The sequence below is a fragment of the Pseudochaenichthys georgianus genome, chromosome 5 (genome assembly GCF_902827115.2).
Source record: "Pseudochaenichthys georgianus chromosome 5, fPseGeo1.2, whole genome shotgun sequence".
Taxonomy (NCBI): domain Eukaryota; kingdom Metazoa; phylum Chordata; class Actinopteri; order Perciformes; family Channichthyidae; genus Pseudochaenichthys; species Pseudochaenichthys georgianus.
Window position 1 is genome coordinate 3,987,642 of NC_047507.1, and position 17,376 is coordinate 4,005,017.

The 17,376-nt window shown below is 39.9% G+C and overlaps 1 protein-coding gene across 1 annotated transcript in view; it reads right to left on the bottom strand.

The window, feature by feature from the left end:
• The window catches only part of LOC117446119 (contactin-4-like), a 218,558-nt gene that overhangs the window by 66,637 nt on the left and 134,545 nt on the right, over positions 1–17,376 (bottom strand). The window contains exons 6-8 of the mRNA XM_034082121.2: positions 14,010–14,213; positions 5,639–5,741; positions 4,332–4,516 (exon numbers count right to left, since the gene is read on the bottom strand). Coding sequence (XP_033938012.1) covers positions 4,332–4,516; positions 5,639–5,741; positions 14,010–14,213 — 492 coding nt within the window. The remainder of the gene's footprint in view (positions 1–4,331; positions 4,517–5,638; positions 5,742–14,009; positions 14,214–17,376) is intronic.

Sequence of the window (17,376 nt, forward strand, 5' to 3'; positions counted from 1 at the left end):
AACACCTACCAAATGAGAGCTGGCAGCCCATCTCCGCACACACACACACACACACACACACACACACACACACACACACACACACACACACACACACACACACACACACACACACACACACACACACACACACACACACACACACACACACACACACACACACACACACACACACACACACACACACACACACACACACACACACACACACACACACACACACACACACACACACACACACACACACACACACACACACACACACACACACACACACACACACACACACACACAATCAGAAACATCAAGTGGGTAAAGCCCAAAGGGAAGATGGGCATGTTGCCCTATCAGTGGAATCACTGGGATAATGCAGCGTCTGCAGGGATGTGAATACAAACAGGGAAAACTGACCTGTCACATTTACTTTCTTGCAGACGCCTATTTCTTCTTTTAGAGACACATTTTCTTTAAATACAACTCCATGATTATGAAGAGAGACTGTGTGTAACAATACCCCAAACCAAAGAGAAATTATTCTGCAGATTTAAGACGGGACAAGTCATCATATATATCGCCAATTCATTTCTAACTGAAAAAGCGGTACCACTTTACAATAAGACTACCCTTATAAAGGATTCGGGTTCATAATTAGGTTGTAAACACTTTATTAATCATTAAGAACCATTTATAAACCAGTTCTAACATAGTTTTCATGCATCAACACAGGCTCACTGTTTGGCAAGATGACTAAGCCTTATATTGGCTACTTAGCGAGAATCAACTCAGTGAGCAACAGATACCAAGGATGCTGGCTGATGAAGGAGATGAAGTAAGCTAAGTAGCCAATATAAAGCCCTGGACACACCAAGCCGTTTTGGCCGTTGATGGATGTCAGGCCGACGATGAGCGTCCTGTTGCCGTACTCAGATTGGTGTGTCCCGCACCGTCGTGTATTTTCGGCCGTGCCGACACCTTGTTGGCCGAAAACCCACCGATTCATGTCGAATGAATCGGTAGGCAGTCGGCCAAAGGCTGTCGGTCAAAGAAATCACTCTGATTGGCTGTTCAGCTTAGCGAATCAGTGCATGAGAAGCGAAACGGAAGTGAGGGACCCAAACAAACGAGTAAGAAGGCACATCTGAGGTTTCATTTAACTCCAGCTCTCGACTCAGGTTCGGGAAAGCCCCGTGAGCTTCTCGCTGTAGAGTGAACATGGAACGCACACGCTATTTGTTGTTTGTTTATATCACGCAGTCTGTTCTTCTTCTCTCGGTGTATCACACAGTCTGTCTTCCGGTTGTTGCCTCTTTTGAATGACGAATACACACTACCGCCACCTGCTGGCAAGGAGAGTTATTGCAAAGTGTCCGTCGGCTGAAGTCTTTGCGGTGTGTTCCAGTGTCTTATAAAAGCTTATTAATGATTTAAAAAGTCTTCAAAACAGAATTAATAAATGAATTCCAAACTATTCGTAAACCCTCTGTAAGGGCAGTCTTATTGTAAAGCGGTACCGAAAAATCCAACCATCATTAAAAATAAATGCTCTTAAAAAACTTAAACTTGTTTAAACTAGGTTATTTTATGAACTTTGAAGATGCTGCCATATTTGAGTAAACGGTGCAACGTATTGACCTTATTGCAATACACAGGAAACAGGAAACAAGGTTAATGTAAAAAAAACAAGTTACCAACTAAAACTATCATTTCATTTTATTTGATATACTTATCTACAAGAGGTCTTGATAGTTGAGTAAGCGTCTAAATTGAGCAAATTATATATATATTTATATTTTGATCGTATTTAAAAAAAACTCTTTAATATTTTACACAGGAAACATAAAACAAGGTAAACAAAAATAAATAAATACATAAATTAAAAAGAGATAAATATAAAAACTAAAATTGCTAATTTTAGATATAAACATGTGTTTCCTGTGTATTGTAATATGGTTAATAAGTGGCACTGTTATACATAAAAATGTATTAATACATATTTAAAATATGAAGATTAAGATGTTAGATATATAATTTAGTTTATAAAATAAAACACAGAGGACATTGTTTTTTTTAATGGTTGGACTTTTTTATATCTAAGTGGTAGTGAACATCCATTTGATTTATAACCTTACGTTTTAATATGCAGCTTCTTCATTTCCAGGACAATCTCAAGAGGCCTACTGCTCTGGGACACATCATGAGAGTGAGGATGCTTCAGAGTGACCAAAGTGCCTCCGTGGAGCAACACCTTCATCTCTTCCTGTCTCACAAAGCCTCACTATATTTGCGCCGATGCACAACAGATACCCCTTATCGATCCGCCATTGGCTTACACGGCTGACGCATGTCACAAAGGCTTAATTCAAAGGGGGTTCAAAATAAGATGACTGATTTGTATCACCTGGCTGCAGCCGGCGGCAGACAGGAGGCGGAGAGGCAGAGGAGGGAGAGACTCAAAGCACATCATAAATGAGCGAGGGGCCGCGGCACAAAGGGACAAATGAAGCCTTAGTGCTTCACAGCGTGCTCTGCTTTCAGGCTGCTGTAAATCATCACAAATGGTTTAATGCGCCAAATGAGTTATTTATGTTGACGGCTTTACACAGCAGGACTTGAAGGAGAGAAGGAAGAAATCAGAGAGTGGTTCAGGTGGGGGTGAGGGGGGGGGAATCCATAGATTGTCTAAAGAGCGAGTTAACAGATGAGTCCTGGTTCACATATTATGAATATATAAATGTGGTGGCTCTGCTTTATCCGTGTATTCATGAGCATGACACCGGTGATTGTGGGAAGATGCCAGGCTAAGCTAACAGCTAAAGAGAGAGATATATATATATATATACAGGGGTGCACATAACTTTCTCAGTGAGGTACTCAGATGAGTAGCTGGAGTCAGTGTTTGGTACTCCAACTTCTGGCTCCACTCAAAGCTATTTGATGAAGCCCTCTGTATCGGGGGGGGGGGCTAGTGGAGTACTTTGTGACCACAGAGCGTGCACGTTGTGATCAGCTGAGAGCAGTTCTCCAGTGAAGAGGGGAGTCTCCCTCCGCAGCCGGTTGGCGTAGTTTTGGCACAGTTCCGTTGTACAGACCGACGTTAACAGCAGCCTGTCTGTGCACACGGAGACCGACTCTGTCGTCCGGTGATCGAACCGCCTTCTGGAAAAGCTTCACAAGTACGTCGGTACGCAAATGCGCTTTGTGACACAAGTGACGGTACGCATTTCAGATTGCTGCCGCGCATGCGCATGGGTACCTGCGTACCAGTTATGTGCACCCCTGCATATATATATATATATATATTAGATTTCTTGTTTTTTATATTTTTATTGTATGTCTGACCTCAAGTCAAATTCCTAGCAGGTGTGAACCTACCTGGCAATAAACCTGCTTCTGCTTCTGATTCTGAAAGAACAGTAGCTACATGGAGGATTGCAAACATTGAATACTTATAAAGATGAAATGGGACTCAATACAAGTTTCCATCTTTAGTGTTATTATTACAATATGAATCTTATGCTTAACTACTTTTTATCTCGAAAAACAATATCAAGTCTTGGTACCAGTTTTATAAGACGTACCATTTGTTTTGGTTATGTTTAGTTTGCCACACATTTTCGACCTGTGACCCCTTACAGGGAATAACATTGTTCCATTATATGTTCTTATTAATTAAAAAAAAATAAGGAAATAATAATAATAATATGTTTTTCAACTTGTTTTCTTTTTCCTATGTATTCCATTATTTCGTGTTTAATGGGAATACATTTCCCTGGTCTAAATATATTAGGAAATATTTGAAACCTATATATTTGGCTCAATTTAATTTTTTCCGATGGGACATTTTCCGTTTTTAGAGTTTAGTGGCAGTAGATATTACCACTTCTACAATGTAAACCCAACAGGTGTACATACGGGTCTGTCAGCAACACACGTCCCAACCCACTTCCTGGTTATCCAGATGCTTCTGCACAGATTACGTCCCTGACATATGTGCCACTGGCTGGCGTATAGTGCATGCACCGGCTTTGATCTCCAGTCAAATTGGATGTCAATCACGATGCCTTCTGGTGGAACCCAATACAAGGCTCACCAACAAGGTCGTATCCAAGGGCTGAGCCTCATCCGCACCTTTAATCTGGATCAAAATATTAAAGGCATCATGGCTGACAGCCTTTAATCATTTTGATGTGCCGTTAAAACGAGCCTCTCTCTTTGTGAACGCTTTGTTTTCTAAGGCGGGTAGTGTGGGCTGCTGCTGGCTTTTAGTGTGAGCCGCTCTGACAGATGTGGCGCACGCTGGTCAAATATTCATGGCTGTCAGGATCACCTACCATAGAAAGAGAGCTTCCCTTTCACCGTGTTCATCCCCCTGGAGTTCTCCGCCACGCACTCGTACGTGCCCGCGTCCTCCTGCTGGAAATACGGGATCTCCAGGACGCCGCTGGCTTTCCTCATGTCCACTTTCCTGGGGAAGGGGACACCGTCCACTCTTTTCCAGGTGATAGACGGTACCGGGCTGTGTGAAGAGACATGGAGACGTTAAACTGCTTCAGATTGTGTGAATGAGTCCTTCTTAAGGGTGGACACCTTTTTAAACAAGTGCAGATCCTCCAGATCAAGAGACCTGAATAATCCGGTTTGAAAAGATGGATAGATATTGGTTTTATAAATCATGTGAAGACTACAACGCACCAAACATCCCCAATCTGAATGCATCACATACACGTGACGAAATAATTGTAAAAAGAGCTGATTATGAGAAACCAACTAAACAAATATGTATCACATACCCTCAAATGTAGACATATGAAAAACTTTAAAAATGCACAATTAATGCAAAATAAAGGCGTTTAATAGTGAAAATAGCTCATATGTATTAGTTAAATTATGAGACACTCAAACATTCCAGAACATGTAAAACAAAAAACAAAATGAAGCTATTATATATATATATATATATATATATATATATATATATATATTATTATAGTGCACGTTACTTTACCACAGAAAATATACAACAACAATTCAAAATGCAGTACATAAACCCCAAATATTTGTAATCAGAATGTGTGAAATTGTTTGATTGCCAACATTCCTGAACTGCGAGAAAGAAAATGTCATTATCTTTACATACAACTACTAAGAACTCAAAGCACTGTTTGGATTTCTCATGTGTCCCTTAATTTGCAAGATTTAGGGGGTTTATGGATTTACTTTGGTCTTTAAGGACCTTGCCTTGCCTTGCCTAGCCTAGCCTTGCCTAGCCTTGCCTTGCCTTGCCTAGCCTTGCCTAGCCTTGCCTAGCCTTGCCTAGCCTTGCCTAGCCTTGCCTAGCCTTGCCTAGCCTTGCCTAGCCTTGCCTATTGCACCATAAATACTTTATACTCGGCAGCTTCAACATATTGTTTAAGTTTAGGGGCTTACTCCAGTTGTTCATAATTCTACGCTTCAGAACACCGTCTTCCGAAACCTGAAGATGTCTCTGAATATGTGTACACACCAACATGTGCTTTCTAACAGATGCACAGCCTTACTTGAAACACTCGAGGGTTGCACCAACGCAGTGACACACATGAAATACATATCCCATGGTAATATTTTTGCTTTGAGTGAGTCTGAATAAGAGTGGGCTTACTTTCCCAGAGCGAAGCACTCCAGCTTTACAGTGGATCCTTTGGCAACATGAACAAGCTCTGGAAACTGAACCTCAATCTTGGGCTCGTATTCACCCATCACACCTGAGAGAGAAATGCAAATGAGTGTCAGTGTTATTGCAAAAAGTTGTATTTTGAATGTGTAACTCGAGCTAAACAAAACAATGAAACATCTACATGAAAACAGTAGCTGTGGCTTCTGCTGCTGAAAACTTTTTCAAGTAAAGCCGTCTTTTCACAAGAAATGCTTTTTCAACTTCCAACACAATGTGAGCAGCAGGAACAATCTCAGCGCTGTCACAGAACGCTCTCCCGTTGAAAGTAATGAGAAAAAGAAAGCGAAACACAGCTCTTCAGTGGACATGCAACACGCTGATGTGTGTGGAATAAACTACTTGGAGAATTCATAGACGGTTCTGAGCCCTTACATCTCGATGAGTTTCATCTTGTTGTAGTGCTAACAGCCTGCACAAAAACAGGCCTATAGTATAAACCCCCCTGGGACCCTCTCTGTGTCTACACAGCCTCTCATTCTCTCTCGGGGGAGGCAGCTCTGGTGGATAATAATATTGCTGTTGTGCATATAAAAAAAACCTCTGGATAAAGGACAAGACTGGAATGTGTCGCTGTGGTATTCATGAATCACCACAGCCGTGTTGATACTCATTAAAAAAGCAAACATACTTTTAGTGCTGGAAACCTTAACGCTTAAAAGTTTCACCCCAATTTCCACCATTCATTTCATCACAATTATTATATGAGATTGCATGGCCGTGAATAGGCAAAGAAAGGGAAGGACATAGCACACGCCACATGTGTTGCACTGACTTCACATCAGTAGAAGCTATAGCTACCTCCGTGTAACGGCAATCTGATCTATACAAAAGGCATTCGCTTTATGTGTGCTGAAACCGGAGGAAAGGCATGTTGCTGAAGCATGTGCTAGCCAGTTCCTCAAAGGCGCACAGGACTGGGTCATAGCGGACAAGGTCCGCACTGTGAGAACAGATAGTGCTCGCAATATGATAGCAGCAGCAGAGAGAATACTAGCATGTGAGCTTATGCTCTGTGTAGCGCACGATATACAGAGGGGCAGTGTTGGGAAAGTTCACTCTCTACATGAACTAGTTCAGTTCACAGTTCACACATTTTAAAATGAACTAGTTCAGTTCATAGTTCATAATTCAAAATGTTGAACTAAAGTTCATGGTTTCAAAAATGAACTAATTTATAGTTCATAGTTCTTTTTTCAATACGTTGCTGCGAACTATTATTTGTTTCCTGTACGATGTTAATGGGCCATTTAAATGTTTACAATATCCTCAGAGGGCCGTACAAGTTATTGACCTCTGCTTAAAAAAACTAAAATCACAGCCCATTCATTTCATTCTGTGCAAAGAAAAAGCAACCTCTTAATCCAGATATCTCACCATGACTCGCGTATGCATGCACGTGCAGGGTGTGGCGTGACCACCAAAACAGAAAGATATGGACACAAGATGTGTGCAAATGTATTTAGTTTCCTATCCATGTGAACATGATTTAAGTGGGGGGGACCTAACCTCCTCTAGGGGGGTCCGGGGGGCATGCTCCCCTGGCAAGATTGTTTGCACTATGAGAGCAACATTAGGAGATCTATGGACACATCTCTCAACACCCAAACACAACTGTCAGCAGATTTTCTTTTAATTTATGGATATTTGACAAATCACTCCCCTTTGAAACTGTATTCTTCTTTATTAATAACTGTCATATAGTATTTTATACCTGTTTACTTTATTCTCTTGTTTTTTTTATAACTATAATGATCATATAAAGATGTGCCTTTACCTCCCTGGTTGTAGACAACGCTTCTTATATTCGTTAGCATAGCTAGCTAACCAGATGCTAATGATAACAACACAGTTATTGACTGTATGACAGATGAACAGATCGCCACTGGGCTTTCAACTAAAGACACAGACACGCAGAAACTGCGGCATGTGTATGGACTTATCGGTACTGCAATTTCTGAAGTGCTGGAGTGGCGTTCTGGTGCTCTCCGTCAGAACTGCACCCCTGTCAGTCGAGACATATACCACGTGATGACACGTTAGGCTCGTGTTGTGTTCAAGGACCCTGACCTTGGCCAGGAAAAACAGGCACTAGCTTGTTTAATTTTTTTGCGGTCTAGATTTCTTTCATTTTTTTATTCTTTGCGTGTGTTTATAAATTACCTCGAGGGCCGTACCAAATTGTCTCGCGGGCCGTATACGGACAGAGGCCGGAGGTTCCCCACCCCTGCCGTAGAGTCTCACTCTGAGCGAGTGCTGCTGCAGCTGCTCTCGGCTTCGTCCATACTAATTCATTCATTCAATGCTCGCCGGTTCCGCGGTTCCACATTGTTTGTTGTGAGGAGTCTGATATATTTAGTATATTTATATTTTAGTGCGACAGCCAGGGGTGACAGGCGCGTACGCGTCACAGGCATTTTGAAGCCTGTTTACGGTGTGTTTTAACTGGGTTTTCGGCTGAAAGGCATATGAAATCTGGCACACTTTTGAACGCCGTTATAATACAGTGCTGAGAATGAACGCACTTTTGAACGCCGTTATACAGCGCTGAGAATGAACGCGTTCTCAATTACGTTCATCTAGCGGAAATACAGTACGTTCAGTTCACGTTCGCCCAAAATATGAACGCGTTCATGAACGATCGTTCATTGAACGCGTTCAGGTACATCACTGCAGAGGGGGGTCTACGAATCCCACCAAACGATCTTACTGTAGGTGTTGCAAACATTCAGAGGTGGGAAGTAGTCAAGTACAAATACTTCGTTACTGTGATTAAGTACATTTTTCTGGTATCAGTACTTTACTCCACTACTTATTTTTCTGACGACTTTTTACTTCTTACATTTATAACCCAAATACCTGTACTTTCTACTTCTTACATGTTGAACTCAAATACCTGTACTTTCTACTTCTTACATGTTGAACACAAATACCTGTACTTTCTACTTCTTACACTTTGAACTCAAATACCTGTACTTTCTACTTCTTACATGTTGAACTCAAATACCTGTACTTTCTACTTCTTACATTTTTAACTCAAATACCTGTACTTTCTACTTCTCACATGTTGAACACAACTACCTGTACTTTCTACTTCTTACACTTTGAACTCAAATACCTGTACTTTCTACTTCTTACATGTTGAACCCAAATACCTGTACTTTCTACTTCTTACATGTTGAACACAAATACCTGAACTTTCTACTTCTTACATGTTGAACTCAAATACCTGTACTTTCTACTTCTTACATGTTGAACTCAAATACCTGTACTTTCTACTTCTTACATGTTGAACTCAAATACCTGTACTTTCTACTTCTTACATTTTGAACACAAATACCTGAACTTTCTACTTCTTACATGTTGAACTCAAATACCTGTACTTTCTACTTCTTACACGTTGAACACAAATACCTGTACTTTCTACTTCTTACATGTTGAACACAAATACCTGTACTTTCTACTTCTTACATGTTGAACTCAAATACCTGTACTTTCTACTTCTTACATGTTGAACTCAAATACCTGTACTTTCTACTTCTTACACGTTGAACACAAATACCTGTACTTTCTACTTCTTACACGTTGAACACAAATACCTGTACTTTCTACTTCTTACATCTTGAACCCAAATACCTGTACTTTCTACTTCTTACACGTTGAACCCAAATATCTGTACTTTCTACTTCTTACATGTTGAACACAAATACCTGTACTTTCTACTTCTCACATGTTGAACTCAAATACCTGTACTTTCTACTTCTTACATGTTGAACCCAAATACCTGTACTTTCTACTTCTTACATGTTGAACCCAAATACCTGTACTTTCTACTTCTTACATGTTGAACCCAAATACCTGTACTTTCTACTTCTCACATGTTGAACTCAAATACCTGTACTTTCTACTTCTTACATGTTGAACACAAATACCTGTACTTTCTACTTCTCACATGTTGAACTCAAATACCTGTACTTTCTACTTCTTACATGTTGAACACAAATACCTGTACTTTCTACTTCTCACATGTTGAACTCAAATACCTGTACTTTCTACTTCTTACATGTTGAACACAAATACCTGTACTTTCTACTTCTTACATGTTGAACTCAAATACCTGTACTTTATATTTCTTACATGTTGAAAACAAATACCTGTACTTTCTACTTCTTACATGTTGAACTCAAATAACTGAACTTTCTACTTCTTACATTTTGAACACAAATACCTGAACTTTCTACTTCTTACATTTTTAACTCAAATACCTGTACTTTCTACTTCTTACATGTTGAACTCAAACATCTGTACTTTCTACTTCTCACATGTTGAACTCAAATACCTGTACTTTCTACTTCTCACATGTTGAACACAACTACCTGTACTTTCTACTTCTTACACTTTGAACTCAAATACCTGTACTTTCTACTTCTTACATGTTGAACCCAAATACCTGTACTTTATACTTCTTACATGTTGAACACAAATACCTGTACTTTCTACTTCTTACATGTTGAACTCAAATACCTGTACTTTCTACTTCTTACATGTTGAACCCAAATACCTGTACTTTCTACTTCTTACATGTTGAACACAAATACCTGTACTTTCTACTTCTTACATGTTGAACTCAAATACCTGTACTTTCTACTTCTTACATGTTGAACTCAAATACCTGTACTTTCTACTTCTTACATTTTGAACACAAATACCTGAACTTTCTACTTCTTACATGTTGAACACAAATACCTGTACTTTCTACTTCTTACACTTTGAACTCAAATACCTGTACTTTCTACTTCTTACATTTTGAACACAAATACCTGAACTTTCTACTTCTTACATGTTGAACACAAATACCTGTACTTTCTACTTCTTACATGTTGAACTCAAATACCTGTACTTTCTACTTCTTACATGTTGAACCCAAATACCTGTACTTTCTACTTCTCTCATTTCCCAAACAGCTGGTTCCTTTAGTCTGAATGTGTGTTTGGTGCGTGATCATTATTCTTCAGAGTCACTGCGTGCCTATTGGTTGGAACACGATCCGTGTATCCATCACTTCCTGGTCTTCTCTAAAGAAGAGGGACCAATGGAAACGTTGTCATGTTGCCGTTGTTCAGCATGGAAACATTCATTAGCTAACAATGACATTATTGTTCTATTGATATAAAGGGAGGTCAGGTACTCTTTAAAACAGCTGCTAGCTATGGGTACTTTTTACTCAAGTACACTTCAAAGCCTCTTTACTTTGACTTGAGTAAAGAAGTTTAGTCAGTATTTCTACTTTTACCAGAGTATTTTTAAACACAAGTTTATGTACTTCTACTTGAGTAAAGGATGTGTACATAGGGGAATCCCAGGAAGCTGTTGGTACCTGTTTATGTGGATAACTATGTAAATGATGCTGTATGATGTCCTTTTGTTGTTCTGTTTATGTTTTTATGTTTCATGTGGAACTACTTGAGCAGGTCTCCCTTGAAAAAGAGATCAATTATCTCAATGGGATTTATCTGTATAAATAAAGGTTTGAAATGAAATGAAATATGTACATATGTATAGCAAACTTTAAACATATGGGAATCGCAGTATGAATACTACCATGCGAGTATATGCCATGTGTAGCACATATTATACAGAGTGTCCGAAAACTGTCCGATTTCATGCATATAATTAACATGTTATTATGAAGTAAAAAACCCTCAGATCTTTCTCACCAGTTCATCCTGGATTTTTTTATCGAACTACCACCCATGCTTTGATTTCTCCAAACGTAATACTAGCATTTTAAACGTGTGTGCAATCATGATTTTATCATATATTGTGATCAGCTAAACACATATGTTTGAATTGCCCGATTGACACCATTACTATGATTGTCTTTCCCTTCAATGACACTGAGGTAATGAATTAGTCATGGTTGGCATATAGGGCTGCACGATTTATCGAAATGTGGTCAAAATTGCAAAATGAACTAGTGCAGTATCCAAATTGCAGTAAGAGCAATATTCTGGTTTAAGTTTTGCAGACAAAGTGTATTCTGTAGACTAAACAAAACATCCTTGTTCGGTAGAGATCCTCCAAATCACAACATGGTCACTTAAATATATTTTTCAATGATAATGTGAATACCGTTCCCTCTAATATTGCGAATTGTATCTCAATAGTGCAGCCCTATTGTCATTTCCTCCCTCATAGCTGGCTGCATACAATGCTATTTTGAACCACTCTCATCCACCAGTGTAACAATAGTTTTCGCCCCATTGCTGTAATGCAGGGCTTTGTTGCACAAATAGCTCTCGAGATGGAGGAAACAGGCCAATTTCATGTCATTGATTTGGCGAGGCATGTGTTATCAGGATGGCTCCCTGTGCGACTGTGAAAGCTAATTCAGATCCTTATCACTTCTGTCTCATACAGGAATGTAACCACAGCACTATCACCCATTTTAAGCAGACAGGTGGAAGTGGACGGGTAATTGTCTCATACTATAACCTTTTGTAGGGGACACCTGTTTAATGCCCCCCCCCCCCCTCCAACCATACCTCAACACCCATGACCGCGGTGAAGCTCGTGTTCTGCTTCCCTCGGAGAAGCAAACGTATAATGAAAAAGGAAAGAAGGAGGCAGATAAGGAAGGGGATAGCTTGAGAAAACAATCTCTGAAATTGCAGAAGCTATTCGCAATGCCTTATGTCAAGCACTGGAATTGTTCTCCACATTCCATCTTAATTTAAAAGATTTTAAATGCTAAAATAATGTTTGCAAACAAGATGTTTTCTTAAATATTATGAAAAATGCATAATTCCAGTGCTTGTGCTCATGAATGTGGGAATCTGATTGCCTACGAACGTATTCAAATGTTTAAATATTACGACCCAGTAATTATTTCATATTCAATCCTATGTCACATGCATTGCATATGACTTGTCACCATCAAATAGGAGATGCAGGGTCCCATGACTGAATAAGGTTAAAGCACTCTTTCGTGCACAAGTAAGTCTTAAAGATGAAATACAAAGTTTATTCCCAGATTAAAAATATGTAAGAATGTTTGGTAAAGTTTCATTCACCTGAAAATAGTCATAATATGTCCTCTTTTAACCAGAGTTGTAATCAAATGAATATTAGGGTTACCTAGACACAATGTTTGCCTTATGTCATATGTTTTGGTTATGTTTTGATGATTTGAGGATCAGCCAAACCAGCTTCTGGAATACATGGAAGACGAAAACCATACAAGACATTTCTAATGAATATAACATTTAGCTGCATATTTATGTTGCTGCATTACATTAGATATGGAGCATCTCTCTAGGACAGAAGCCTACAATTAGATTACTTGCTGACAGTGACCTTTTCTCCAGAGTGCCTTGATAAGGCCAGCCTAAAGCATCACATCCACATGTTAAAGGACATGCTGAAATTAGCAGAGAAAGAGATAATTAACCTTTGGATTTCATTTGTATTCATTAAAACCACTCTGTACCATCAAGCCTTTTTTGTTTAAACTGGTTCAAACTGGTCCCACTTATGCATTACACACTTTGTATCCCAGCAGTAGCTAGTGCGGATTATCGTAAGGGTTTTTAATTGATGCTGTTGAAAAAAGTGGTTTGAATAATGCTCCGATAGATTCAAGTGCTGTAACGAAAAATGGAAACTGTTTAGCAATGTCGACGTAAAAGTGTGGTGCACTGATGTCGTACTTTTGTAGACCGACCGAGTAATATTGGATAATAATATTTACAATACTTTCATGTTTTGTTCTGCAAGATAATCTTCCCATATTAACAACACTTTTATAATACTATAAACAAACGACATGGTCGCACAGATCATCACCGCTAAGCCAAAGGCGGACTCAATGTGATAAAGTGTAGTTGTCTCAGTCAGAGGAGCTTCAGAAATGCAGTCATTACTGCCGTATTTCATGTCTTAGAACAAAAAGTGAAAATATCGTAAACTTGTTTTCACCAAAATGACAAAACATTGTTGAAGGCTGAAACCTGAAACTCCAGCCTTAGACATCAACAACAGATGTGATGTGAACTTAACATCCACATTGGAAAAGGGTAATCATGTGGAAAAGCATGGATTTGATTAGACCAACTCGATACAATTAGGCGACATTTGCATTTAAATAAACATACCAATGAAAGGCTACTGTAATAAGCAGATTACGAGAAACAGTGTGATATCCAGTGCATTTCCTGGAACAAATTCCAAGGCCAACAATTGTTTTAGCTGTAGTTAAAGTTTTAGTTGGTTAGTTTGCATGTTAAAAAGCATGGCTCACCATCGCTGCGGAGCACGAGAGGAGTGGGCGGACCCTCCACTCGGGACTTTGTGACGGTGTTAGTCACCACACAGGTGTAGTTTCCAACATCCGAGGGCTCCACTTTGGCGATGTACAGATTACCCGTCTCCTGGGAGATGAAGCGCCGAGTGTCCTGCATCACAAATGTCGGGTACTCGTTAAAGATCCAGGAAAACACCAGATCTGTGGATAAAGAACACAAGAGAAGTATTACTTTAAATGAGACTTGAATGCGGTTGTGTAACAGGGTTTTGGACCTCCTGAGGGTAGCAAAATGAATAGAGTTATATCACGCTAAGGTGAACATTGATGACAGGATCAGTCAGAGGTTGCGAACAAATGCAATTATCTGGAGTCTTTTGGGATGGCCATTTTTCCAGCGGATGAGGTCTGAATACTCAACTAGGGATTTGGAAGACACTAGGGTGAGTTGCTATGAGTAATTATCCGTAGACAAGCAACAGAGATGTTTACTAATGACAACCACAAGGACAACAATACATGTTAACCATTTACAGTAAGGTACTGTACATGACATCTTGAGTTGCTAATGAACTGAACAAATTGTGGCGCACATTGGGTATTAAAGCAAATTGTACCTATGTCTGTGTTTCCTTCATTAACATCATTGTGCTAACCAACTGACAAACAACCATTTATAAAAAAGACGATTAAAGACATTTGACAGGATACATGGGATACAACAAGGCAAAGGTGCAAACAATCGATCAGTTGATACATACATTACACAGACATGTCATTTAATATTTACACATAATATTATTATCGTAGAAGTAGTTAAAACAGCCATGCTATATGCTAGCAACATGTATACTGTAATGCTTTAGGAAACTGCTGAGCTATAGATAGAAGTCCATCATTCACGGATGACATGATGTCAAAGTTTGACAGGAATGGTACGGGAGAACCGTTACGATGACACTTAGGGTCAAAATGTTCTGGAATAAGGTGAGAACCATCCTTTTCTCAAATCACATTTCACCTATCGAGGAAGCAGCTGAAGGGGAGACTTATCACTAACAGGAAGTAGAGCATCATGTTGGACAAATACTGTCAGACTGCTAACATCAATAAAACATTGTTGGAGTTTAAATGTCAACCGTTGTGTCCCCCATGTCTTATCATTGTGCTTGAGTATTTCAAAAACGTGTCAAACACACATTTTGACGTCTTGAGATCCTCTTACAAAATATATTTTCTTGACTACATCAGTGTCACACTCACTGACAGAAGTATTATAATTCATCCACAGACATCATCTCCACCACAATCTCACAGAGATATAAGGAATGTGATTAAATAATACGACCGAACAAACTTCATTTCACAACCTTGTGTCCTGTAATTTAAAATGTAGCATTGTTTGTAATTGCTAATACATTGTGTGCTCCACATGTAAAGTAAGGGAAATACAGAATGTCTGGCACATAATATTTTTCATAAGTCATGCCTCCATTTATCTTTCAGTAGCTGTGTTGAATTAATTGGATTCAGTATGTCAGCAACCTCTACTTCTTGATAAATGACATTATTGAAGTGTAACCAGCCGTACCCTAACCCTAACGAAAGGGTCTGAAAAGTGAAGCTGGAGCAGACTTGCCTTAAACTCTCATCCTTTGTAATCCTCTCATCCTCACTTGTTGCTAAATAAGTCAGATTGTACAGAAGTATTTGAAAAGATGATCAAACCTTACCTACTGACAATTGTATGGTCTAATCGCTAGTGTCAAGGCTTCTTAAATAAAGCATGATGTTACATGACATTACATTTAATTCAGCTAACATTTTCTTTCCAAGCGACTTACTGTACAATAAGTGCCATCAACCATGAAGATACAAACTCAAAACATCAAGAAACCTGCAAGCCAAACACTTATAAGTGATTTTTCTTCTTTTGCACCAAAGTGCAAAGCTCTTTTTACCATTTTGGAGCCAGGATGTAAAAGAGGCGTGTTTGTTTAACCCTCTGAGACCCACGGGGCCGTATACGATCCCAAATATCACGTTGTGTTCAAAGCGTCATAACTTCTCAGCTATTTCAGCCAGAGACATGCCGTGTTTTTCCTCTTAAGGCCCTGACACACCAAGCAGTCACCAGACGCCGACTGTTGCGTCAGCGTGTTTTCCTGCGTCTTGGCCATGTGTCGCACTGGAACACACCGCAAAGACTTCAGCCGAGCACGTACGAACTGCCCATGCGTGAGTGGCAATAACTCTCCTTACCAGCAGGTGGCGGTAGTGTGTACTCGTCATTCAAAAGAGGCAACAACCGGAAGACAGAGAAGAAGAACAGACTATGTGATATAAACAAACAACAAATAGCGTGTGCGTTCCATTTGCACTCTCGTCCATCAAACATGTTTCGTGCGGTACTGGAGCGATCAGCCATTGGACTGTGGAATACATTCTCAAGCAACCGTTTCACTTCTCATGCACTGATTCGCTAGCTGAACAGCCAATCAGAGTGATTTCTTTGTCCGACTGCCTGTGGCCGACACACGGCCGTGCTTCGGCCATGAAAGGCCAAATAAGGTGTGTCACGGCCGACAGTGCGGGACACACCAAATTGAGTTTGGGCGAGAGGGCACGCTTCGTCGTCCGACTAACGAAAACGACCGATTTCGGCCTGGTGTGTCAGGGCCTTTAAACTACAGAAACGACAATAAACACTTCTATTCAGTTTTTCATTGAGAGGCGTTTACTTATTTCGGTGAAACGAATGTGCGTAAAGTTTTAAAAGATGCGGATAGTCTCACCTTGATTCTGGCGCATTGCTTATCGTTTTGTTTTTGTTTTATAGATCTATTCCACGCCCCCAGGAAGTGCGCCGGACTCTGAGGAAAATATTCGTTGTGGCCAAACGGCGGTACTACACTTCCGTATGTCAGCCCGGAAACACTTTTTCCCATTGACTTACATGGGGAAAGAGTGGTCTGTAAATTGTTGGATAATTTTTGTTAAACTAAATAAACTACCCAGTATGAACATTTGTATAGCCCTTATTAAAAACATTCGGTCCTCAAGCTGTAAAATGTGCCAAAAACTTTATTCTGAGAGTTATTGTCCTCAACATTATGAGCGTGCATCAGAGTGTCGGAGCTCAGGGGCGGGGCTTAAGGGGCAACTCAACTGTGCATGCTCTATGAGCGCACATACGGGTTATTCTGCTCTGACAGCCAGGTATGACGGGTAATCTGTGACGTTTCGCTCTCTCAAAAGTTGGGCCATTTTGTCCTCATGTGCCAATGAGCAGCTCTCATCGGAAAAAACAACACCCCGCCTCCCACGCTGTATCCAGTTCTTATTATATATCCATGATCTATTC